The following is a 27918-nucleotide window of genomic DNA, read 5'->3' as shown; positions in this document are numbered from 1 at the left end:
GTATGTACTCCTCAGCGTGATTAAATTTTCATTCATAACATTTTTTCATGGAGTGCCCAAAGCTGAATGGCACCTGATTGAGGTGTCTAGAACGATGACTCTGGGATACCGGGCGACCTCTCAGATTACGCAGCCTTATCCTTGCATGCGGGGCTCTACAAGGATGGATGAATCTCTTTCCCTAGCTTCTCGTGGAAACAACAATGATAACACCATACATAGTTGTAGTAAGTGCGGTTCAAAACAATATAACGCGCAGGGTTCCCGACAATGGGTCGGCCAACAATGCCAAACATTCTAAAGCTGGGGGAGCTAATGAAGTTAGGGTCAATCCGATGTAACGGTGGAATCTCGAGACTTTTAGGTAGAGGGAGCGACAAAATCACGACGTGCTAGAGTGCTACGATGCGAGCGTGGTCCTTGAATGGGGTTACATAGCACGACTGCATGTTCTGTGGTGCAAGAAACACACAGAGCTATCGCACTTTTCGTATTTACGTCTGCAAAACTATGCCAAACTACTCCAAAAAGGGGGGCTATGTAAGTGAAGCGCCTACTTTACCACAGCCAGAGCAAGTCGACAACAGAGAAAGAGGGGCGAAAATAAGTCCAACCGCGAGCAGGCATCCGATAGAGAATGGGCGACGCGCTAAGACCCGGACACACATTAAGGTGCTAATTTTTTTTAAAGCCTTAGATCTGGCTGTAATGGATGTTAAGATTGAGAAGTGCCGCATATAATTGAACTGATTGTGCCTATAATCGGCGCTCTTGAAGGTGCCAACCTTTCACTTTTCAATGGCTTGTCGTATTGATTTCGTTACAGACTGTGGCCACCTACCTTACGGACGTGAGATGTGATTATAAATGTAATTGTACAGCGGTTTCGCTGGCATCGGGTGCAGTTTTTCAGATTAGCACACGTTTTGATACGAGTCCAGTTTTTTACGGAGTCAACTAAGAATGTCTATCGGATGAATCTTTTCTATGAGTAAAATTCACAAGAACTGTTAATTATTTAGAGAATTTCAATTTAAAAATAAGATTTTAATGTTTTTTCTACAAGTCAATTTTTTTGCGGAGTCAACCAAAGATGTTTATACGATGACTCATTTCTATATTGCTTTGTAGATTCACATAAACTAGTAATTATTTAAGCAATTTTATTTAAAAAATTAAGAGGTTGCCCTTTTTTCTACAAGTAAATTTGTTTACGAAGTTAAGTAAGAATGGCTACGCGATGACTCTTTTCTATTTTGCTATGCAAGTTCACATTCACTATTCATTATTTAAACAATTTTAATTAAAAAACGAAATATGACCTTTTTTAAGAAACAGTTTTTTTTGCCGAGTCCAACTAAGAGTGTCTACCCGATGACTCTTTTTGATATTGTTTTGTAAATTTACAAAAACTATTATTTACTAAAAGAATTTCAATTCAAAAATAAGATTTTGACCTTTTTTCTACGAGTTAATTTTTTTACGAAGTCAACTAAGAATATCTATCGGATGACTGCTTTTTATGTTGCTTTGCAAATTTACAAGAACAATTAATTATTTAAAGAATTTCAATAGCAAAATTAGGAGTTTAACCTTTTTTTCTACCAGTGAATTTGTTTACGGAGTAAACTAAAAATGTCGATCGGATGAATCTTTCGATGTTGCTTTTCAAATTTACAAGAAATATTAATTATTGACACAATTTCAATTAAAAAATTAAAAGTTTGGTTTTCTTCCAACGAGTAGGCTAAATTTTTCAATATACGTAACTAAGAATATCTTTTCGCAATATTTCGCCACCCCCTTGACGGCGTGAGATGTACAGTCGCGGAACGGAAGACTTAAGATGCATGCTTTTGTTCATGTGAATAACCTTTCTTGTCCCGATATCAAGAGATCTGAGCTCGTTCTTCATCCATGGAACTACTCCAAATGAGTCTAGTAGCACCGGGACAGCAAGCATGTTCGTTGCAGATACTTTGTTCCTCGCCGAAAGTTCGGAAGACCAAATTTATCGAATGAGACTTTTGTATCTGCTTCGGAGCGTATCCTTTATAGATGTCACATCCTGAATACGGCTTTGTGGCACGCCTAGGTATGTATAAGTCTCTCCAGCGCAAAGGAGTTGTATGGCGCTTCTATCCACGAGCTCAGGATCTTCAGGGATGCTATTAAGTTTTCCTCGCTTCAAATAAACCTTGGCGCATTTGTCTAATCCAAATTCCATTCCAATTTCCTTAGTATATCGTTCGACAATCCCCAGAGCTAGATGCAGTTGCTCTCTGTTTTTAGCATAGATCTTAAGATCGTCCATGTAAAATACATGAGTGACCTTCCACTTTCAATCTGTAGGTCTGCCGCACAAGCATCCGTCGGAATGGCGAAGTGGTAGAGATAGTGGCAATAATGTGAAGCAAAAGAGGAGTGGGCTCATGGTGTCGCCCTGAAAGACACTTCTCTGAAAGGTGACCTTGTTAGTTGTCACACAATTTTTGCCAGATGAGATAGTAAATCTGGTTTTCCAAAGCGGCATCAATCTCTCTATGCACCCAACTATTTGCGGATGAACCTTTAAGATTTCCAAAAGACAGATGATAAGTCTATGGGAGGTCAAATCGAAAGCTTTCTGATAATCAATCCAGGCCATCGATAGGTCACGCTGGTAGAATGCTGCATCTTTGCAGACACATCAGTCGATGAGCAGGTTCATCCGACATCCGGCTACGCCTTTCTTTGAGCATCGTTGCTCATACATTTCTTGCCACACAGGTTCAATTTCCCAAACAATCCTATTATTTAGGATAGCTGTGAATATCTTATAAAGTGTGTGCAGACAAGTTATTGGTCTGTAATTATTCGGGTCATCTAAGTTGCCTATTTTCGGTAGGAGTATTGTGCGCCCTTCCACTAACCACTCTGGAATCGGCTCTTCCGACTTCAAATATGAGGTGAAAATACGGGCCAAATGCTGATGGTTTGAAGAAAACTTCTTCCACTAGAAGGTTTTGATACAATCTGGTCCCGGTGCGGAATAGTTCTTCATAGTTCAATAGGTCGTAAAGCATCGCTCTTCATCTATTCGATGCCTGCCCGCGGTTGGTCTTAGTGACGCCTCTCTTTCTCTGTTGCCGGCTTGTTCTAGCTGTGGTACAGTACGCGGTCCGCTTACATAGCCCCTTTTACGGAGTATTTCAGCATGGTTTTCCAGACGTTGCTGCGAAAAGTGCGATAGCTCCGGGTGTTTCTCGCACCACAGAGCATGCAGCCGTGCCATGTTACCCCGTTCAGAAGCTACACTCGCATCGTAGCACTCTAGCAAGTCGTGATTCAGTCGCTCCGTCCACCCAAAGGTCGCGAGATCCCGCCGATCCATCGCATTGAATCCATTTTCATTGGCTCCCCCAGCTCCAGTTTGGTCGGCATTGTTGGCCAACCCATTGTCGGGAGCCCTGCGCGTTTTGTTGTTTTGAACTGCACTTACTACAACTATGTTTGGTGTTGTCATTGTGGCCCCTGAATGGGGTTACGAGGCACGGCTGCATGCTCTGTGGTGCGAGAAACACCCGGAGCTATCGCACTTTTCGCAGCAACGTCTGCGAAACCATGCTGAACTACTCCGAAAAATGGGCTATGTAAGCGGAACGCCAACTCTACCACAGCTTGAACAAGCGGACAAAATAGAAAGTGAGGCGACACTAAGACCGACCGCGGGCAGGCATCCAATAAAGGAAGAGCGATGCTTTACGACCCGGAGAAACATCAACACCAAAGTTTCTCTCAAGCCTAAAGTTCCGGCATAGACTGGATGAAGACTCAGAAAATATAAATAGCTTCAACGAGTTCTGTGTTTTAGCATATTATTGACACGAAGAGATATTTTTCAGGCTATTAACCACTGAAAGCTGGGCACCTCCAAGAGCGCTGATGATAAGGACGATTAGTTTAACAGAAAATTCCGGGTGTTCCGGGTGTTCTTCTGGGAGAACCTGCTCATCGATAGATGTGTCTGTAAAGATGCAGCATTCTACCAGCGTTACCCATCGATGGCCTGGATTGATTATCGGAAACCTTTCGATTCGACCTTCCATAGACTTATCATCTGTCTTTTGGAAATCTTAAAGGTTCATCCGCAAATAGTTCGGTGCATAGGGAGATTGATGCCTCTTTGGAAAACCAGATTTACTATCTCATCTGACAAAAATCGTGTGACAACTAACAAGGTCACCTTTCAGAGAGGTGTCTTTCAGGGCGACACCATGAGCCCACTCCTCTTTTGCCTTACATTATTGCCACTATCTCCAGCACTTCGCCAAGGTCACTCATGTATTTTACATAGACGATCTTAAGATCTACGCTAAAAACAAAGAGCAACTACATCTACCTCTAGGGATTGTCGAGCGATATGCTAAGAAAATTGGAATGGAATTTGGGTTAGACAAATGCGCCAAGGTTTATACTTGAAGCGAGAAAAACTTAATGGAATCCCTGAAGATCCTGAGCTCGTTGATAGGAGCGCTTTACGACACCTTTGCGCTGGAAAGACTTATACATACCTGGGCGTGCCACAGAGCCGCATTCAGGATGTGACATCTATAAAGGATACTCTCCGAAGCAGATACAAACGTCTTATCGGATAGATTTGGTCTGTCGAACTGTCGGCGAGGAACAAAGTATCTTCAACGCACATGCTTGCCGTCGCGGTAGTACTCTATTCATTTGGAGTGGTTCCATGGACGAAGAACGAGCTCAGATCCCTTGAAATCGGGAAAAGAAAGGTTATGCACATGAACAAAAGCATGCATCTTAAGTCTTCCGTTCCGCGACTGTACATCTCACGCCGTCAAGGGGGTCGCGGAATATTGAGCCTGGAATGTCTTTACAACAGGATTATTCTCAGTACAGCACATGGAGTCGCAAATGGAAGAAACCCTCTTCTTAAAATAGTCAAGAATCACGAAGAAGTGGGCAACGGAGCGTTTCTGTACAAAGCAGCGGAGGAGGCTGCTGAAATATTTGGACTTGACTTCAGTATTAAGGATGAGCAAAATGCATCAAATCTTATCTATCTCGTGTACTCACTCCTGAAATCCCGGATTAAGAAAGCACAAGAGAAAAACTTTCGTGAACAGCTCCTCGATAAGAGGATGCACGGTGTCCTCCACACAAATGTGAAGGATCAGTCATTGTCTTGTGAGCTAACGTTTGCTGTCCTTAAATCGCCTGGATTAAAGTCTAGTACGGAGGGTTTCATTTTTGCATGCCAAGACGGTGTCATTTCCACCTTAACATACCGTCGCCACATTTTGAGCCAAGACATTCCTGATGATAGCTGCAGGGCGTGCCATGCACACCCCGAGCATTTAGCTCACATATTATCTAGTTGTTCAACTCACGCGGGAACTACCTACATTCAAAGGCACAATGCGGCACTAAGAGTCATAACCAAGGAAAATGAAAAAAAAGAGAGGTATCGAAACCTTATAAGAGAGTTGCAACGATTTTACCCGGAATTTTCTGTTAAACTAATCGTCCTTATCATCGGCGCTCTTGGAGGTGCCAAGCTTTCAGTGGTTAATAGCCTGAAAAACATCCCTTCGTGTCAATAATATGCTAAAACACAAGCGGGAAATGCAGAAGGCGGTCATCTCTTAGTCGTTTCGTGTCTCCAGGGTGCAAGAGACTTTTGCCGGGTCGTCTAACGCGCAATGCTGAACAAGTTATGTGCGCCGTGTGAGACAGAAATGTATGTGCGAACTCGTTTTTTTTTGCCACGCGCCACTTATTGTAAGGGACAAGCTGTTAGCAATATAAGAGTATTCTATGAGTGATTCCTCAAGGGTTTTTCATGGTCTTTCACACTGTGAAGTCTACTGTTTTTATTTTTTTTTATAAGAAGACTGGCATTTAAAATATTTATTTAAAATTTTCTGCTCTTCAGACAGTTTTCATTTTTAAAAATTATTTTTAAACGAAAGCTTGACTTTTCCGATAAAAATGCTGTTTGGCATTTCTACACTGAAAATAGTTATGTAGTTATGCGAAGATATCCAAGCGAAACCCTTTTCGCGCGCTCGAAGAGGTCGGCCAGTCCAGCCGATGCACCAACCGACGTTGTTTCGTTTAAATTTGATTCATTCAAATATACTTTTCATTGGTGCAGAAACTGGCCAAAAATTAATTTCAGAAGTTTTTGATGCATCGAAAATTTTTGCAAAAATTTTTTCGGAAAAGATTTGCCTACTCACCCTTGCGTCTAAGTCTTGCAGTCGTAGACAAATCATACGAGAACTCGGTACATCTGAGCGTGAAGCCAGAAAAGCGAAAGAGTTTGTTGCCATAAGTGGAGTTTCTACTTTTCCGGAAGCCAAGCGAGGACAGAAATTGGCAGAAGAAACTGAAAATTTGGAGGTAAACTTGTACGAAGATGACGAGCATAGTCGACAGATGCCAGGTAAGAAAAATGTTATATTTGTCAAAAAACTAGACGGTACTCGTGAGCAAGTACAAAAGTACCTGATTTTGTGCAATCTTTCAGAATTGTATGCCAGATTTGTAGTCTTACATGAAAATGTGAAGATTGGATTCTCAAAATTCGCACAACTAACACCAAAGCGCTATTTTTTAGCTGGAGCTAACTGAGGGAACTGACAGACATTTGTTTTCGAAAAGTACCTGTCTGATCGATTGTACGCAAATAGTATCGATTCAGTGACATATCAAGTTTGGCAGCAAACTCATAGCAGTTTATGCGAAACAACAAGGTTTGTTTCTGAAGTATCTTAAAGTTACAATAAAAGAAGGAGAGTACTTCATTTTGCTTGACTTTGCTGAAAATTATGCTTTCATCATTCAAAACGACGCACAATATTTCGATTGGAATAATAATCAAGCAACTATATTTACAGTGGTTATTTATTGCATAGATGGAAACGAACTGAAGCATTTCATCATGGAAATCAGCTCAGATTGTTTAAGTGATGACACTGTAGCTGTGCACACATTTCAAAAGCTCATCAACAAGTACCTCAATAAGAAATTCAGCGTTGTTAACAAAATTAATTATGTGACGGACAGAAATGCGCGGCATTTGAAAAAAATATGCCTTCATAAATATTTTAAATCGCGAAAAAGATTTTGGCATTTCTGTAGAAACACATTACCAGGCGACTGCACATGGAAAAGGTCCTGGTGACGGGATTGGTGAAAATTTGAAGAGACTTGCGGCAAAAGCTAGCTTGCAGCTCTCAGCCCAGAATCCAATCCTAACTGCGATGGAGTTATTCGAATGGGCTAAAAATCCTTTACAGAAAACAGTTGTTCTTTTCATTTCGAAAAAAATATCACATAGAGATGGCTAACAAACTAGAAACTAGATTCACTGGAGCAATTACAATTCCCGGCACCCTGAAATACCACGCATTTATTCCAAATGAGAGCGGACAATTGCAACTGAAAAAAAAACTTCATTCGCAACAGAACATGATCTGTTTCCGAAAACAGTCAAAAAGCCTCAAGGTCAGAGAAGCAAACAATGCGCGAAAAAAAGGTGAACTAAATAAATTATAATAAATTGAGTGCAACTTCGCTGGTGAATCATGCCTACGTCTAGGAACAATGACCCATATGGATTTGTTTGGCTTTCATTATGTCGTATGTTACCGAAGTCGATAAAGTTGCATGCTGTAAAATGTAAACAAATTTAAATTCAACAATTCCGATAAAATTTTTACAATCCACCTGGTAATTTTAAACACTGCCATTTTTTTCATATTAACTTAATTATTCAGTATATTTGTATACATTTATTTGACACCTTTCCAATTTTTAATTTTATTTTTAACACCGCGCGCAATACACTACTGAAGCGATTATGGATGCGATTGCAGTCACCTTCAGCAGAAGTTAACCCCATTTAAAAAAATTGCTAACGCTTTAAAAAAACGATTGCAATTACTTCATTAATCCACGAAATTCTAGTGAAAAATCTAACGTAGAATCCGAATTCTAATACGTTAAATGCCCATCTTTCTGTTTATTTTTTATTTTTTGTTGCATGATACGATAGGGATACTATGTGGACACCATAAGGATATGCTGCAGAATATCCTTTCTGTTCAATCTGTCCGGCAGGGAGAACACAATTTTCTTACTTAGGTTTTTAATCCTTCATCAGATATCGACAATAGTGTATCACGATTCAAGTGCGGCATGTTTAGCCTCTTATAGAATATATTCAGGTACAATTTCTGAATCTTCAGCCACCGTCGAAATTATTTTCGAACATTGTCTTTATTTTTCTTCAGAAGCATGACAAAATTAGGTACCAGGCGAACTAACCCAAACACTTAACTCATTAGCTGATGATATGACGGTACTTGCTATTCGTTGTGCCCTGTGCCTCCTGATTAGTCGCGAGAACTCTAGTAAAACTCTCGACTAATTAGGCTGCCTATGCTATTTGATCACGCGCCTGGTGACTTCAGATTGTGTGTGGTAATTATTGTGACCAAGTAGAAATTAGCGGTTTTCTAGATTTCCGTGTGTGGAATACAGTAAACACACAATTACTTTTGAAGTATGCTTGATGGCCAACATTTCCGAATAAAATTTCGTTCTGGAATTTTATGATACCCGCAAACACTGACTTCGTCAAGAATCGGCCATTTTGGCTAATTTTTTGCTGCACAATGTGTAATGGTAAATAATTTAAGGTACTCTTAATTGTTATAAGTCCCACAGAACTTTACAATACTCTGTCGTCCATTCGCAATAGAGATCAAGCATATTAGAATTAAACGTATCACGCGCACTAATTAATAGTCGGAAACGGCATTACAAGGCGACGCTTTGACTCGGTCTCCTTTCCCCTTGTGATCGCATCGTGAACACTTTTTTCCTTCAGTATCTCTATATTTAAAGTATTATGCGTTGATAATCACGCTAGAAAAAGATAAGATTTTAATTGGATACCTTATGATAATATATTTTGTTCATAATAAGTAAAAACTGTTACAGGTTTAGCAGCTTCAGCGCCGACATTGCCTATAATATACATTCAGATTCATCTGGCACGATTAATAGCATTACTTTCTAGGAAAAGTGTTTTTTGTTTCAAATACTGGACCGGTTGTTTATTATATAGTCTCACACTGGTTAGTGTTCTCAAACTAATATAATCGGCTCAGCACTCTAAAATCTAAGATCAGAATAACCCTTAGAGGGCAGCCTTCCCTCTTGAAAATTCCTATATAGGTTCCTATATGGGAACCTATACAGGATCCTACATAAGAACCTATATGTTACACCTATAGTTTCCACCTATGGGAAATGACATTGGGTCCTATAAGGGATACTATATAGGTTCCTTTATAGGATCCTGTATATAATTCTATCTATGTACCAGTATAGGACCATATCCAGATGCGCAGTAGTATTCTATGGCTGGCACATACGGCTTTGCAGAAGTTTTTTTGGTCCTCTAGGAGCATCTGGAGACACATGTACCATTATGTACTATTAAGTACCAATAGTTAGGTACCACTATGTACCTTATCAGGGAGTTTCCTATACAGACACCTATATAGGATCCTATGTCCTTTCCGATAGGTGGCACCTATAATTAAAAAATATAGGATCCTGTATAGGACCCTATGTAGGTTCTAATATAGAATCCTATACAGGAACCTACGTAGGAATTTTCAGTAGGGTTGACTCCGAGTAACCTGTATGATTGTCGCAGGATCAGTTTTTTACGGTGAATTAATTATTGGATACTTTTCCTTCAAGATTATCTTGAGAAACTGCTACACCATTTAAAAATAATTTTCGTTAGGATTTGGTTAGAAATGTTTAATGATTTTCCGCGAAGAAAGCGAATTTAGTGATTTTTCGCCGAGCATACGAGTTTTGAAAGTTTTTGTCAAGAACAAGTTTTTCTAGGCCTGGCCCTGAATAATAATTCATTTTGGGTACCTTTTTTCGAATTAAAGGGAGCGTTTTTCGTTTCTTTGAACTTATAGCTTTACACTTAAATAAAATATCAAAATGGTTTAATCTGATATTATTAGAATTTGATCATTTATACTGTAGCTAATCTTTAGGACTACCGCAAATGTAAATTCTTACTCATGCCATTTGACTTATTCTCAGAGTAAATGGTAATTGTTGTTCATCACGATTGGTTTTTCGTCATTTCTACAATAAGAACACTATTTCTTTCGAACTACCACCTCTTCTAATTTCTAGAAGTTAAGTTTCTTCAAAATTGAACTTATGGATCGTGCTTCGAGTTGTTAAGTATGAGTTAAGTTACTCGATATAATTTTGAAGTAAATTTTGCTAACACTGTTTAGTTGGTTATTTTTTAGATTTTTACTTAAGGATGGTCTGGCGCCTTGATTTTTATTTATAAATGAGATTATGCTTTAGATTGCTTCGTCGAAGTCAATCTCCGATTACGGTGACGAATTTCCAATTTCCTCAAATAAAAGTAGGAAGGTACTGCGTTTTGGCTGGCAAAACTTACACATATCATATAGAATTAGAATTCTTTCTACAGCTAATCAAACCCTTCGAATATCATGACTTTCCAGAAAAAGATTCTGTATCAAATAGAGATGACATTTTCTACTTATTTATGGATTTAACATTAGGATTATCAAAAAGTTGTAGAAAATTTTTCTGGTGCATTTTTAACCAAACTTAAGAGCGCGTTACTCTCAAAGAAAGAAAAGAGTTCTTCTAGTTTAATTTATTCAATTTTAGATGGGGTTAGAAGCGGTGAGAAGAAGGTTGAAACCAACGGTTGTCTTCTTCATCTTTATTCCGTACAAGAGGTGAGAATACATGCTAGACATTGTCCTCGAAGCCGAATTCGCATTACTGCAGGGCCACTTCCTATAAGCTTATTATGCTGTATATCGGCGTACTGCTGGTCTACCAGCTCAGCTACTTTAGCGGCATAGCCTGGCTTTCTATTCGAATTCGCCACCTTGAAGGCCGGAAATCTTTTCCTCCCCGAAAGATTTTCGACCCGTGTTGTGTCCTTCACCGTCATGCCGAGATTGAAAATTTCCACCTTGGTGCGGAGAACGTCGAGCCCTTTCCCTCGTCCCCAATAGCCTCCCTGATGGCAAGGCTAGTTCTGTCCTGCTCTCTACTTCTTTTTCCATCTGAATGAAGCAATCCTCGTTCCTTGTTTTCTACAAACCCCTTAATTCAACACCAAGTGTGTCCAGCTTCACGTTGCTTTTAACGTAATTAGGACCTGGGCCAAACTCTATTACTTGGCCTGGCCTCATTCCTCTTTCTTTCAATAAAGTCAAGCTTGTAGCTATTTGCTTGAGAAATGGCTAATATTTTCAATTTTACTTCCCTTTTGGACTCTGAGACATATAATTTATCTGTAAATACCACTTCACAAATCCTATGATTTAATTCTTCATCCGCCATATTTTATCCTACGTGTAGCTAGAAAAATATATGGTCCGCCACGCGGAGATCAGCAATCGATTTTTGACTGAGTCCCCTGATTAGACACCTGGAGAAACATACTCCTGAATAACCTCCTGCTCTCACTTTTAATGTTTAAACCCCAACTTAACTTGCTGGTGCTACGGAACCTTCAACACAGTCATTCATGCCTTGGCATCATGGTTTTTCATTCGGAAACATCCCCAAACTATTTTCCGGGACAGTTTATTTAGTTGCTTTGGGTGTTTTGATGGTAAGGGGTTTGCAATGATAGCAGGAACGCCGTATCCTCGGGGTTGTGAGGAATTTTGTCTGCAACATCGAAGAGAGTTAGAATTTTCAGATCGTATGAGGTATGGTTCGTACCTGTTCTTCCATCGAAAGTCACTGGTATGTAGTCCTATACATAAATATCACGTCATCCAAGGACTATCTAATGAACGGCTAGAAATTCCACTGCCTTATCAGAGGAAAGTGTGTTACTGAGAAATAAGTGAGAATCCTCTGATTTTTATTCAGGGAGTAAATTCATGCAAAGCAAACGCTAACTGGACTGAAGTATCGGATTCAATGCCTGTAAGTACACAAACCTGGTTTATCATTCATTCTTTGGCAATAAATCGTGCAAGTGACTGATTCTTTAACTCTCCCTTTAATATTTGTTTCTCAGGTTTTGTTGCGTTTTCTACGCTACTGGAGCTGCGAACATTAAAAAAATTTTAATGGAGCAAATGAAAAGCAAAACCCTAAAGATTACTTTTATAGAATATTTTATTACCAAATTCATTTTCCTATCTTACGTCAAATGAAGTTGTGGAAGTAAAAAATTCGTTTAAAAGCGGAAGTTTTATTTTTGTCTTTCTAACGTGACAATTCAGTACCCAAAATGAGAAATAACTTAGACAATGTTTCAATCATCTTGCAATTTATGAAGTTTTACATTGGTTTAGAAAATAATTTCATCTATACGCTACATTTTTTTTAATAAATCACCCGTAGTGTTACACAGCCTCCGAAATAATTTTGTCTTGTATAGTCGTTACCGCCCGAAAAAGAATGTAATTATACTTAAAACATAATTTAAAAAAAAATTAAGTAAGACCGCCTCATAAAATCAAGCCATATAATATCCTCAACCTAACATATAATAAAATATAGTTAAATCTATGACTTTTGTTTGAATTTTTAATAAAAAATTTACACTTTTGATTCGGCAATCCTGGTATTTAAAAAATACCAGTGATTCTCGCAACAGGAAGGCCTGAGGATTGAAATTCGAATCGCGGTCGCGTAAGCATTATTCGAAAGGTCATCAAATTTCATTCGATATCTGTCACATCTTTTTTGTAAGTGGGGCCTGGTTTTGAAAATATTAATTGTGAAAATTTTGACGAATCTGACATCAGTTTTTTTCCATCACTTCAGGGTTTTCACCTAGATGCTGATAATCTCCAGTAAATCATCTTATCTGGGTATGAATCACCCTTAGTAATTAAATCATCTGGAAAAAGATCAGGCATAGTATTCTTATGTATTTTGGTGCACAAAATACTAATCTGACACTAGTTTTCCTCCATAACAGCAGGGTTTTTCCCTAGACGCGAAAAATTCCCTAGAAAATCAGCTTTGTTGGGTATGAAATAACCGCTGGTATTAAAATCGTCTAATATCAGGCCAGAGAATAATATATTTACGTATTTTGGTGCGCTTAATACGAATCTGGCCTAAGTTCACCCTTATTCCGTCAGGGTTTTACTGTAGACGAAAAAAATTAGCTAGAAAATTAGATTTTTTTACATGGAATACTCTTGGTATTGAATTCATCTGAAAAGTGGCCCGAAAATCATATCTTGATGTGTTTTGGGGTTCAATTCAATCTGAGCTACACTTTATTATCTTAAGCCGCTCCAGCAGGATTTGAAAGGAGGGGACTGAACATACTTAAAAATTCATTCTTGTTCATCGTCACACTGAAAAGACATCTGTCCTGAGTTTTTCTACATTACCTAGGTTTCCGTACGAAAATTAGAATTTTATTATATTGTTTTTCTGGTCTGGCGCACATGTTTATGATTGTAAGATCTATGGAGTGGTTTTGTTGTTCTGTTTGTTCCTTTCCTCCTACAATGTCTCTTCAATATCGAGCAGAAGTCTGTCAGCATATATGACGTGCTACGAGAAAAAGAGACTAACGGTACAACGGAGAATTTTCCAGGGCGAGCGATAGAAGTAAAGCCTATTCAATAGTGAAAGGTGACTCCCAAAAATTTGACCCTCCACCCACTGTAGCAGTGTCTATGTTTCTCGCTTCTGTTCCCGCAAGAAAACCGCGGCAAGCAGCACCGTTCGTCAATTTGTAGTAGTGTGTAGTGAAGGTGTTTTCGGTGTTTCGAAGTCTCTCTACGAAATGCTCTATTTACGGTCCAATAAAAAGCTATCTTTTCATAATAAATAATGCCTGAAATTTTTTTCTGATTTTTATGTTGGATAGATCAACTCAAACCCCATCAATAGAGCTGAAAGACAGATTTTTGATTTTTTAGCGTTAGTCCCTTTTTCTCGTCGCACGTCACATATTTATATGCTCACCCTCTCGTTCTTGATATCAGCGCTCCTCTGTCTTGATATCCCAAAGGAATCGCTCTCTATGCTACTGAGTCAAATCTCCGCAGTTACTCGGGAATTATTCTTAAATGTGTAAAAAGAAAATTTAATCAATCAGCTTATAATGATTTCTTCTACCTCTATTATTCCAAATAAATAAATAAAATGAGCATTTAATATGGCCCGATTATTGGCCAAGAATTGTAGACAGAACCTAGATGTTGCATGAATTATTGAAGAAATATTGCGACTATTGAATTCTTTAACATTTGTCATGCAGAAGTAGCAATCTTCCTTGCCTTCTGGTTATCTCTATCTAATAGGTGTCCTGAATTTTAGATTCGATCGACCTTTTCTCATTTCATCGGCTCAACCAAATATACAAGTGCTACATATGAAATTCAGGACCGGCTCAATTTCTTGATGAGCCATAGTAACACCAAAGCAATTTCTATGAATACTTTTCATCTTGTCTAAAAACATTCTGAGATTGTTCTTCATTTTACACTCACGACAAAAGTCAGGCTCTTCCCTTGTCAGTAATTTATTTGGTCTGCAAAATAAAAGTAGCATTGCAAGATAGTAGAATATTATTCTTAGTGGCTGCAGTACATAGAAAGTAGCTATAAATGGAATTTAAATACCAATTTGAAAAAGACTTCTAAGATCGTAGGTGATGATTTCTTCGCTCAGAGTTAGAACATAGTGCTCGAACCTAGAAATTTTCGTTAATGTCTTTCGATTGACAAGAAGAAATAGTTGACCTGCAAAGTGACCATTTTTCTAAATGGCTTGAAAGGTATCCCGTGGTGAATAGCGCAAAGAGGGTATTCGCAAGGCTGTGTATGCATACGAACAGTGGTAGAATACCATTTAGAGACGCCATCAAAGGACGTACTTGCCAAGCATCTTGATTGTCGGCTGGAATCATCAACAAGGTACTTATTCTATTCTAATGCTGACTGATAAGAGAAGTAAAACAACTCAAACTCATTTGATGTCAGATTGATATCCTGAAATCATTCTAACTCAAAAGGGTTAGGTGTGCTTTAGAAGCAGATTATGTGGTTCTCCTAAGATTGCAGATACATAAGGAGGTAAGCTATCAAACACATACATTACTGGTGGGGGGTGGAAGTGATATTAAGAGGGTTAGCCCATTTGAAGGTTGTTTTTCTTTCTTTTTTGAAATTTTTTTCGCGAAATATAAAAACATAAAGATTTGACCGATTTGAACTTTTTGCTATATATTTAGTAATATTTCAAGAGTATATCAAAATTTTGTCAGGTCAAAATCATTGCTCAATAGCAATGTATACCGCTGTTCAGCCACCCATCTCAAAAAAAGCTCTTTCATGCTACCCACGATTTCGGAAGTTCTGCTTATTAGAAATAAAAAATTGAAAGGAAATTTTAATATGTGAGATAATGGATATCATCAGAACTATTATTATTAAAAAATATTACAAATTAAATGTTTGACATTTTTTTGAACATTTATATCTGAATTTTGGTGGGTTTTGCGACTATTTTTACATGATAAAAAAATTACAGTTTGATAGATCGGAATAATCCTCGTTCAAGCGGGAACTCCAAAAAAAATTTGAACGGAATTTGTTGGATAGATTTTGAGATATCACATGTACCAGTTCGAAAAATAAATTTTTGAGAAAAACGACTTCAACGCGGCGCTTATTCGTAAACTTTTCATGGGGGATCACAGAGCACATTCCCGACTGGCTATAGTGTTGATTTGACACCTCTGAGCTTGGCAATAGAGGTAAAGTTACCTGAGACACATACTCCACACATCATTCTGTTGCAATCTGTGCAAAAAAAGTATTTTTTGATAACACAAGTGAGTTGACCTCCTTTAGTTATAAAAAAGAACAGACACGCCAGAAACCGTGCTGGATCCCTTAGACGTTTATGTAGTTACATAAACCTTCTAAGCTATTCAGGAAATTCAGAGCCATATACAAAAAAGTGGCAAAAAAGGCAACAGTTTAATATTTACGGGTGCCTGGAAATTTGTATAGCCTACGCAAAATCAGAAAAGACAATTTTTTGTTTTTTTTTTAAAAGTAATTGTTCGTCTCGCTGAAAACAATTGTTCATCCTATGAAGTTTAAAACGTATAATTACATTTTCTTTTTCAGGTTCAATTTTCTATCAAAAGTTATAAACCAATTCATTTAATCTTGGAATTATTTGTTCTCCGAGATTGCAAGACGTATTTTTCAACTTTTCATAATTGGGAAATATTGTTTAATAATTGTTCGATAAGGAGAATTCTACCAAAATTTCAATATTTAATTACTTATTTGAAGTTTTATTTAAGCTTGTTTTAAGTGAAATTTGTGTCGAATATACTTAAAAACTTTCAGAATGAATCCGAAAAACCGAAACTTAGATGTATATAGATTTATCGTAAAAAATGGTTTGAAAAATGGGAAAGGACTGATAATTTTACTTTAGGTTCGCCCGTAGGTTAACAGATGAAGCTTTTATGGCGAGTGCAACAACCGTTTTAGGGTGTAGTTCTCCTGGTAGAAAAGTATAATAATAACAGAAATGAAAAGCGTATTAGTGAATACTGACCAGGCAGATAGGTTTTTAGAGTGGACTCACAGTTTTATTACTTCAACCTTACTTTGTCAAGTATATGAAAAACATTTTTGCGAACTGAACAATGACTCTATAACAAAAAAAGGCACATTCTGATTTTGCCTAGGTTGTAGGAATTTCCAGACGTCCATGAGCACTTGAAGAGTCTATTTTTTGGACCACTCTTATATACAATTGTATAGGGTATATGGAATCGGTTCCTGACAGGTTTTGCTTCTCATTATAAGATTTTATTCATTTACTTGCACTAGCTAACGTTTCAATGTCTAATTTCTAGTGTAGGAACTCGTACAGGAACAACTATGGAATCCCGTACAGGGATTTACATTTTTAAAATTCAACAGGTTAACGAATTATGTCAAGCGAATGCACTACGACAGAACTCCTTTTTTCTACATTTATTGTAGGTTTACTTGGCAAATTTATGCTGCTAAACTAGTAGCATAATGAGTGAGAAAACAAGGTAACTGCAAATTACAACTTTATTCTCTACATACCTAACAAGTAACGCTACCCAAGTGTCACTCACTGACTAGAACTAAACTTTGCACATCAATAAAACAATAAGAAATATTAAACCCGTGTTTTTTTTCAGAATTCACTTTCTAGGGGTAGAAACCACCCCTAATACGCCATAAGAAGCCTAACCTATTTATCCCTGGGATCAGCGAGTTTAAACGCTCGTTCTTTTTAAAATAATTGAATTTCACACTAGCGTCTAGCCCACCTAATCATCTACCCCTTAACCAAAGTATCCCACCCAAACACTTACTTACTGAATGAATTTATACACAAACACTGTCTTATTCTGTTTTGGTAGTTTTCTTTTCTTCCCGAGGTCAAGTGATGTTTATGTTTTCTATTTTCCTTATTTTTTAATTTAACGACAAATTATAGTTGCTTCAGCCTCACCGATTGTCATTTTGTTCAGTGCTGTTACCTTACCTGATCCTCCCAATAAGGAAACGGTGCAAATAGTACCTAGTGTAAGATGCATTAAGCAACAACGTATTTCAGGTTTTGAAAAGTTCAAGAGCTCACGAAGGACAACTATAAGACAAAAATTTAATATCTCTATTATTTATATTTCCTATGCGAAAGAAAATTATTATCACGAATAAATTTTTTATTCTGTTTCAGGGGATTTGGAAAGCAGGGTTATCAGTGCCAAGGTGTGTATATAAATATTACATTATTATTTAAAGTACTCAAGTTGAGTTTTGACTTTTAGATGCTTTATGTAATATTTGTATACTGCAATCAAACTATAAAAGATGCAATGTATCAGTTAACATCAGTTCATATTCACATGTCGATAAGGTAGGTCAGTGACATGGATTTCTGACGCGGTCAATGAGGTTGATCCCTATAATACAGAACGCTATCACGAGTTGTTATCCATGTTTTCGACACCGTGTGGTAGAGTCTTCTAGTAAGAACTTACGATGAGATCGACCTCACAGAAACCACTAGACAGATCAAACTACCGGTAAAAACTATCGGTTAGAATTAAAATGTCTACAAATTTCTTTAACTTCCAGTATTACCTTCTTTTACAAATTTCAGGTAACCTGTGGATTTAAACTCTCACCTAAGTTCCTCAACCATCAAATTTCACATTTCCGGTACGCACTGCAGGCAATATCGATCTTTTCAGAAATGTCTAGACTGGTCGGTCAGTTCTTTCAGTATGAACTTTCAGCAGAGTATTCCATAACTTTTTTGACAGTCGGTAGAAACTCAGCGTGACATGACGCATAAAAGCCCATAGCCATGGGAATCCTAAATTAAAATTCTCGGTAGCAGAATACGCCCGGTCAGTAATTAGTGATTAATTATTTTTTACAATTAATAATTAATAATTTTAATGATAATTATTATTATAATTATCTATTTAAAATATACTGATTGAGTCTTTCCCATGAATTAAGAGTTTAAAAACAACAATAGCTTGAGTACCACAATTTATTTTATAAGTTTTCTGCCTCTTTAAATGGTTTAACACTTTGACTGTATGAAAATTCCAGAGTACGTGTTTTACTAATTGTCCTAATACATAATTAAAGATTCCATTTAATCGATTTTAAATTCAAATCAACTTGACAGGAAGTGTTGCAACGTAAGCAGTATCAATTTAATCTGACGTGAATACACGGATGCGTAAGCTACGTGAGAAAAAAAGCAAATGAGAAGGAAAGAGATTAGATGGAGATATAAATCGCCGTTAGGCGGGGGGGGGGGAAGCTCATATAAAACAACATACAACGCACAGTTAATTAAAGTAGAATTACCATTTGAAAAATATTAAATTAAGAGAATGAAAGGTATACTGAGGAATTTGGAAAAAATTTCGTTTCTGTATCACCCACTACTAATTGGATATCAATAGACGTAGCCCTTCAAAAAGGCACAAACTTTCTGATCTTTAGTCGATGGAGGACACAACATGAAGAGAAGTGACAAAAATACATACAAACCCGCAACTATTCCTATTCAAAAACTAGCAGATCTTTCTCTACCGTAATGGATATGTCGATTTTGCAAATAACTTTGGTGTACGCGGAAAGAAGTGTGATTCATTGGGCCCTCCTGTCTTCATTATCATGAATGGTGTGTGGAGCTAGTCATAAGTTAGGGTACGCATAATGTTTAAACATTTTTGTATTTAATTTCTTTGGAATTATACTTTGGAATTTATTTTGTTTTATTTTGAATACACTCAAAGTTTAATATAGAGTCAGTGCTTTAGTTATTTAAAGAAAAACCCTGTTTTATCATTATAATTTAACGTTAACAGCGCATCTGAAAAAGGAACATTGAATTAATAAAATGGAATTCACGATCAAGCAAAATTAACTAACATCAATATAATTCAGTTAGCAGCGTGAAGCTCCAGCACATTATAGTAATAAGAAAATTAAATTTTGTCTGAAAAAAGATATACTCCATACTCAACTGGAAAACAAATCACAGAACTTCCGATCACCGATCGAGTGCTTTTCCGTTAAGCTGTTAGAGAGATCGAAAAAAGTACCTTTTTTAGAAACAAATGCTATCTTTTGCAAGGTGATACGTCTGTGATAGAGCCAATTTTTTGTGAAAAAACATCTACTCCATCGCTCCGCTGGGAAAAATTCTACACTGATTGATGGTTATCAGATCTGATGATAATAAAGATTCCTTTAAATTGTATAGTAATTAGATTTCTCGCACAGGTTTTTAGTATCATATAGAATTATCGTGAACGGGGCAAGCTGCTTGTGGCAGCGATGAGGCAGGAAGTCACCTTTTTTTAACCCCCTGCAACACTAAAATTTACTTGGAATTTTATAAAATCAATTTTCAAACTGCTTAATACTTGAAATTATAAAAAATATTTTGAAAAGCCTATAGTAAAATTCGCAATTCAAATTTTTGCCTTAATTCACGTTTCCTCAAAATTTCTTCATCACAATTTAATTTTCATTCAGTCCTAATAATTTCTAATTAAAACATAGGTTTATTATACCCCTTGCTTTTATTTCAATAGCAGAATCAATATAAATAAAATTATCCCAGAAACCATTCTAGCTATTACTGTACCAGCAGAACAGTAATATACTGTACCACTGACGGTGGTACCACACTGTACCATCGTCTTTCTGTACCACACGTTTGCATTAGAACACGCAGTAAATTTGTTCACTGACACAGCCTCCTGAGTATACAACAGTGACGCTAGGGGTGTCATTATAAGAACAACTCTATATTCTAGGTAAGCTCCGCTAAAATTTAAGTGAAAATGTGAATTTGTGATCATTCTTTCCGATAGTGATGATTGGGATAAGTTAAGCCAATCCTGCGTATAATTGGTTGTTTGGGGAATGCTGGCGGAGTATTCCTAAGTGCTACCACATTCACGTAGTGGGGTCGGGGTCGCTCGGGAAGCATCGCTGGCCAGGTGAGCAAAGAGCTACACAATCGCTTAACCCTTAAACTGCCAAAACGCCACGACTGTTACACTGCTCTTCGAAGGTCAATAACTAAGACTGTTCGACCCTACACGAATTGAAGATACATATATTTTCATTGCTTAAAATCTCCTCTTTCCGATTGTACTAATGAAATTCCCCAAAAAGTTTATTTATTATTGGAAAATACAGTTTCAACAAAAAAAACGTGATTTTTCGTGCTTATTTTTTTTGTGATCCATTTTTCAAAGTTTTTCGGGTCTGTAATTATTCTGGGACCCCACTAACCATTGGAATAAATGTCTAAGCTTTGAGAATCCATGGTTCAAAGATCGATTTTTCGTTTTAGTATTTTCAATATGGCGTCTTAATGGCAAAATTTTTGTGAAAACATTAATGCATTTTTTTATCTAAAAGATGCTCTTTTCGAAAAAAATTTTCAAGAGTAAAAAGTGCTTGTAATTAGCCAAGGAATGCGCCTCAATTTTACCAAAGCGTTTTGAGCCTTTTTTTAATTTTGCACATGAACAATTTTTGCAAAATTCAAATTTTTGCTCAAAACGCTTCGGAAAAAAATCAGGCGTATTCCTTGGCTGAATACAACAACTTTTTACTCTATGGAAATTTTTCCGAAAAGTGCACAGTTTTTCAATAAAAAATTCCCAATTATTCCGTAATCTATATGTTAGACTTCAAACCACACCGCTATCGCATTTTTATTCCGAGAATTTTCCAGTACATCCAACGAAAAAAATGCCTAAGCGTAAAGCCCGAAAAATTTCAGAAAATGAATGGGTGATAATTTTTTTACCAGCCCAGATTTACTCATTCACCTGAATAAATGTGGTTCACGATCAACAGGCACTGTCCGTAAGGACAGAGTGAAAGAAAAGTATGAATTTGCAAAAAATGATCCCCGAGGATCATATAAAGTAAGTCATAACTCCACAGGTGACATAGATAATACTTTTTTCCGTAAATCATCAGACAGAAAAACTTGATCATCTAGATTGCCAGAGCAAATTCGGAAAATTCCGATTCCGAATTGTCGTCATCTGACGAATCATCTCTATCGGAGCCAGAGTAATCTGAATTAGGTATGATGATACGTTCATCATTTTCACCGGAATCCCATTCCGGTTCAGAGTTTGCTAAACTTTTATTCACTTTTAACATTAAAACACAAATACGCGGAATGCTGAAACAGACTACCGCATGCAGCGCAAAATGTGATGCTGCTTTGTTTTATCGGTGTGAAAGCATCGCCGGCACGTCGCACAGTGGGAAAAAAGCACCTTTTTTGGACAAAAATCGACCGTCAGTGCAATTTTTAACGGACTTTGATGTGTTTTTTAGAAATGACCTTAAGGCTTCCAGTTATAACCAATAGCTGCGGATATTTTAATTCGACTTAACGTACATTTTTTATTGAACAACAAAGTTACAACTTTTTGTTGCTAAACTTTTCCGTGATACTATTTTTTCTAAGACTATAAAATTCATTAAAAAAGGGCATAAATCAATTAAATAAGTAGCTAAAAATAATTTACAGTGGGTTAGAGTAACTACACAAATTTTTAATAATGTTATAAACAAATTAATTCACAAATCATTTTTTCGTGATTCGCAATGATTAGCTAATTTGACCCATAGCTTTTGTATAAAGCATTACAGATAATGATGTGCGCTGACAATAAGTTAATAATAGATAATAATTGCCAATTATTTAAATAATTTTTTATAAATAAATGCACATTTTGACCATCTTTTCATGAATAGCTCTGATTTTTTTGTCGGAATCAATGCAAAATGTCTTGCAAAAGACTCTTTGCTGACATATTTTTAATAGTTACAGAAACTGGTAATTATTTTTTAAAAATGTATGAACAAATGTACATTCTTACCATTTTTTTAATAGGCTAGATTTTCTTGCAGAATGAACTGAAAATGTCTTGGCAAAGACTGCTTGCAAATAAATCTTTCTTGAAATAAAATAAAACAAATGAAGCAAACAAAATCAAGAACGACTTGAAATTGCTGCAGCTATAAATAAATTGTTTTTGGTATCAACTATACCTAAAAAACAGTTGAATGTAGCAGGAGCAACTTCAAGTCGTTGTTGATTTGTTTTTCTGCATTTGTTTTATTTTGGTTCATGGAAGACGTTCGCAAATAGACTGCGTGTTTCTACGGAGATATTGAGGGAATCCTTCGAAGTATTTTTTAACATGGAATACATAATAAAAAATCAGCACTTATGTGACATCATTTGGAATAGCGATCCGCAATCAATATGTAAATAAGTAGATTTGATTTTAGATAATATCAATGCTACGTCTTCTCTTGATGAAAGTCAGTTAATGGTTATAAGAAAAAAATTGGTTGACTTTTTTATGCCTTTGTATAATAGAAAATGGAAAAGTGTCTGTAGAAAAAAAGCATTGTTTGTTCAAAATCATGCTGCATTCTTAGAAGTAGAGTTCAAGGTACCTTTTCCTTGCCCACCTATCCAAACAAAAGGTTTAACTAATGTTCTAAAGAGAGGAAGACCACGATTATCATTTGAAGATGGATCCGAAAATACGAAGAAAAGGCGCGTCCAAGAACTTGCTTCAAATTATAGCAAGGAAGAATTATCCAAAGCAGTTTCATTGATCAAAAATGAGTCCGATAGCGAATCTGGGACGCAGTTTCGTAAGGAACATGGTAGCGAGAATAAATTGCAAAGAATCTTAGTGATGTACGTAGATTTAGGTCTGTCGAAGAGAAAATACGAAAAGATAACAAATTACAATGAAAAAATAACTGGAAATGATTCATATCCGCCGTATTTAAAGATCTCCGAAGCGAAAAAAGCTTGTTATCCAGGAAACGGTGAGCATATAGAGACAACTAATTTAGGAGCAAGTGTCCAGTTCATAAGTTTACTGGGTCATACAGTTAAGCGAATCTTGCTGCAAATGAAAAAGATGATCTCTCTAAACTTTTTGGTAAAAAACTAGTGCTCTTTGGAATGTGGGGTATGGACGGTGCTTCTGCGCATCAGATGACACGGCAAAAGTGTTCAAAGAAGAGTGATAATGTGGATGCAAACGATGAATCTTATAACAATGAGTCTGAAAGTGAAGAAAACATCAGCTATCACAAGAGCCTTTTCACGGATAAATCTTTCTTTTTGATTTCCTTCGTCCCTCTTCAATTAAAAGCAGATGATGATATTATATGGACGAACAAAACACCTTGATCTGTCAATTTCTGTAGGACGATTAAATTTAATTTCCTTAAAGTAACTGATTCTCTTGTAAAGAAAGAGTACAATTATCACATAAAGCTGCTGGAAAAAGTTCGTACCTATTCCATTGGTGCCAGTGGAATGAGTTTTAATATCAGCTTTGAGTTGAAGTGTACGATGATTGATGGAAAGATATGTAATATTCTAACTGTACAGAAAGCATCTTCTCGCTGCAATATTTGTGGAGTGGGATCAAAACATGTTAACAACTTACCATATGTAGCTAAAATTCCATGCAATGAGGCACATTATAAATATGGTCTCTCGACGTTGCATACCTGGATTCGTGTTCTGGAATATTCGTTGCATGTTTCCTACAATATAGATTTTAAAAAGTTTTCCGCAAGAAAAAAGAAAGACAAGGAAATGAAAAAATCAAGAAAGGAACGTATTCAGATACAATTAAGATCCAAACTGGGTTTAACAGTTGATGTGGTGAAGCAGGGTTATGGGACAACAAATACCGGAAATGTTGCCCGTTCCTTTTTGGGAAAAGCTAAATTGGTTGCTAAAATAAGCGGTTTGGATCAAGATCTGATCACCAGATTCCACGATATATTACAAGTTATAACGTGCGAAAGGATAGTTAATTGTGCGAAATTGAAGACTTACTGTTTGGAAACCGCTGATCTTTGCATAAATCTTTATCCTTAGTATAAAATTCCACCATCAGTACATAAGCTGCTTATTCGCGGAAGTGCTATAATTCAATCTTTTGAGCTACCAACTGGTTCGTATTCAGAAGAGTCACAAGATTATGAATTTACCTCGCACTACGCGCTCGGTCTCTATATTTGTCCACATTCTCGGGCAAATATTTCAAAATTAAGACTCAAAGCATTCACCAGTGTAATTTAATGATTATGAAGTCTCTTTTATTAAAAGAGCTTAGCTCGAGAGTTTGAGCGCACCTAAGGTACGCGACTGATGGCTATCGCGCTCCGTCTTTGCATTTCTGCCGCATTCGTGCACAGACCTTTTAAAATCAAAGTTCAACGGATCGACAACTGTAAGTTTCGGATTAAGAACACTCTTTTGTTAAAGCTCTTTCAGCTTTAACGAACACATTCTCATCACGTGTCTCGTGCTTCGCACCCGATTCTGTCCAAAATGTCAACTTTTCTACATTATACACAACACTTTTATATCAAATATAATCCATTTTTTGTGTAACTCTGCCTAGAATTGCTTCTTCAGACATTGCAAAATAAAGCACAAATTGTATTTATCATAATTATTTTAATATTGGTTTCGTGTTTTGCTTCAAATTGTATTCTAAGATGTGCTGAAACATGTATCATTTAAATCAATTTATATAATTACAGTTCATAATATGCATAAAAATTGAATTATAATAATTCTTATTTCCTTGTTTTCATAATTTTGTTATTTTTAATCTTGTTTTTTACGATTGAAATAAAATCTACTCGTCCTATCGAAAAATCATTAATAATAAATTTATAAATCTTTTCAGGCGAACAACTCTTGTTTGTTAATTTTAGTTCGTACCTTGTATCGTTTTTAAAAAAAAAAATTAACATTTTTATCTTGAATGTTATTTTTTGCGAATAATGCAAAAACTAAGGGGTCCTATCAAAAATTATAGCTCTTTTTTGATAAACAAGTTTTGTCTCATTTTTTCGTAGCTTGTGACGTTTGTCTGAAAATTTTTAATTGTTTTATTTTAAATGTTCTTTTTGCCGACTGAAAACAAAAACTACGCGTCCTATCGAAAAGTGATTCATTACAAATTTGTAGGTCTTTCCAGGGAGCGCAATTTTAGCTTTCTCATTTTTTTGTATCTTGTATAATTTGACCAAAAAATGAAATTTTTGGATTTTTCATAATTTTATTACGATCAAATTTGGAATGTTCAACTTTTTTACCAAGTTGAAAAAGTTGTTACGATAATCTTGTGGGTCTTAAAAAAATAAACATTTTTCTTTACACGACTTTTTTTCATATCATGCGTTGTTTGGCTTGAAATGTTCATTTCAGTTTGTTTTTTTGGATTTTGAAAATGCTCTATCTCCGATCATTTTCTTTTTATAGAAAAAAGTCTTGCGGATAAATTGTTTGAGTTTTCGAGTACCATGAATAAACTTAGATAGAATTTTGAAATCTTGAAAATATTTGGTTGCAAAAATTTTGAAAATGCGCTCACTTTTTGAATTTTGATCCAAAATTGCTGGTTTACGAACTTGTTCTTTCTTTTTAGGCCCATAAAAAGTGTGCCAAAGCAGAATCCAATCTGATCAATTTTTCGAAAGTTATTGTGCCTACAGTATACAGACAGAAGCACAGACAGGCAGACGAACACGATTGTAAAAATCGTTTTTTCTGACTCAGTGGGTCTCAAAATATGAAGATTTGATGAAAACCGACCAAGTGAAATTTTACATAAAATCAAGACCTCCTTATTAGGATAAGAATGTAAAATGGAAAATTGGAGATATAAAAAATAGTGAAAAAAAAATGAAACGCAAGTTGCTTAGATTAGAAGCGTAAAGATTGTAAGTAATGTTTATGTTTAGGTTCTCATTCTCTCTCTCTCTCTCGCTTACACTCTCGCTTTCGTTCTTACGTTCACTCGTTTGCTATTAAATTCTAAATTGCGCTATTACAGGAAGTGGGACAGGTTTTACAAATAAAGGGAACGAACGGTTCATATGCTGACAAAAGAAAACAAAATACATTATTCTTATAAAGTACATTACTAAATAACCCTAACGTGGGAATGTGTCGTGTTAAAGAGTGTGTGTGTGTGTGTGTGTGTGATGCGCATGTGTGAGCGTGGGTGTGTGTTGCCGCTGATAATCTTAAATGTTATTGTAGCTGTGTTTGTGGTTGACAGGTTTGCGTGTTATGTCGAGTGTGTGTTGCGTAAGCAGAAAGCCGTGAGAATGATAAAGTCGTAGTGACGAGTACGGAAGGAATAGAAGAAAGCGGGTGCGCTGACATGCTCAGGCCGGTCCCTGGAAAACAATGGTTTAAAGAAGCGGTGGACGGACGGATTTACCGGTGTGCGGGTTAGTCGCAAGGCACGCGTGACGGGGTAGAAGCGGTAAGCGTTCGGAATCGACTGTACGCGACGATGACATGGTGTGCGTATCGAGGGATAGGGGAGGCCTGGTGCGGTATAGAATATGCGTGACGGTCGGTCGTTTCGATGCGGTCAGTCTCTCGGGGCGGTCTGGTAGGTGTCAGAAATCGAGAGGAAGTTGCCTGTTGGCCAAGGGCATCACCTCCTGGACCCGTTTCTCCCAGGAGACAGGTACGGTACGGTGGGGAGAGAGAGGGGGACGCCCTGGTGGCCGTAAGGCGTGCGTGACGTATCGAACGGTCGTCGGGAAACTTGGCGGTGTCCAAGACGTGTGTGACGGCTGATTGTGCTGGTCAGTCAGGTCGGTCTGGGCAGTCAGGTCGGTGTCAGGACTAAGGCAGTGGGGTTGTTTCTAGACACGGGGTAGACTGAACGTAGTCAGGATACCCCTTTGCTCGATAGGCGATTATAGTTGCGCCAGGTAGTCGCAAATGAAGCGGTCTCTTAAAGCGGGAGCAGGACGAGGCACTGGTGCGTAGCCGCGAAGAGACCGGTGAGGGGCGCCTGATGCCGGCATACTCTTACCTCTCAGGATGACCACAGGCGCACCTGTCTACCATCGAGGGACTCGTGTACGAGAGCAGGGGGAATGGTTTCGGTCCAGGTTCGGTAGGTCGTAAACCGGAGGAACCAGTCAGTTCGCCGAGCGCAGGCAGAACGGGAGAGCCGACCTGCCGCCCTCGACAAACTGCCCGTTTTTCTGTCCGCGGGTCCTTTTTATTGTCTAGTAGGCGGTGGTCTAGTGGGGCGCGCAGGCGCACCGTCGGGTCTCGTGAAAACGGGGCTAGTGAGTTTGGTGCCCATCCATACATCCGGAGGTACATACATACACACACATATACACATACCCTTTGCGCCCAAGCGTAGGT

At 37.3% G+C, this 27918-nt stretch overlaps 1 protein-coding gene across 10 annotated transcripts in view; it reads left to right on the top strand.

The window, feature by feature from the left end:
• LOC117167579 (protein kinase C, brain isozyme) overlaps positions 1-27918 on the top strand; it is a 1572697-nt gene that overhangs the window by 147688 nt on the left and 1397091 nt on the right. For 9 of the 10 annotated variants that reach the window (XM_033352622.1, XM_033352629.1, XM_033352624.1 and 6 more), the window contains one exon: positions 17845-17876. The exons of the other annotated variant lie outside the window; for it this stretch is intronic. In XM_033352622.1, the coding sequence (XP_033208513.1) occupies positions 17845-17876 (32 nt within the window). The remainder of the gene's footprint in view (positions 1-17844; positions 17877-27918) is intronic. 10 annotated transcript variants of the gene reach the window in all.

Source organism: Belonocnema kinseyi, chromosome 2 (assembly GCF_010883055.1).
Source record: "Belonocnema kinseyi isolate 2016_QV_RU_SX_M_011 chromosome 2, B_treatae_v1, whole genome shotgun sequence".
NCBI classification, from domain to species: Eukaryota; Metazoa; Arthropoda; class Insecta; order Hymenoptera; family Cynipidae; genus Belonocnema; species Belonocnema kinseyi.
Note: the sequence above shows the minus strand (reverse complement) of the source record. Positions and strands in the feature narration are given on the sequence as shown.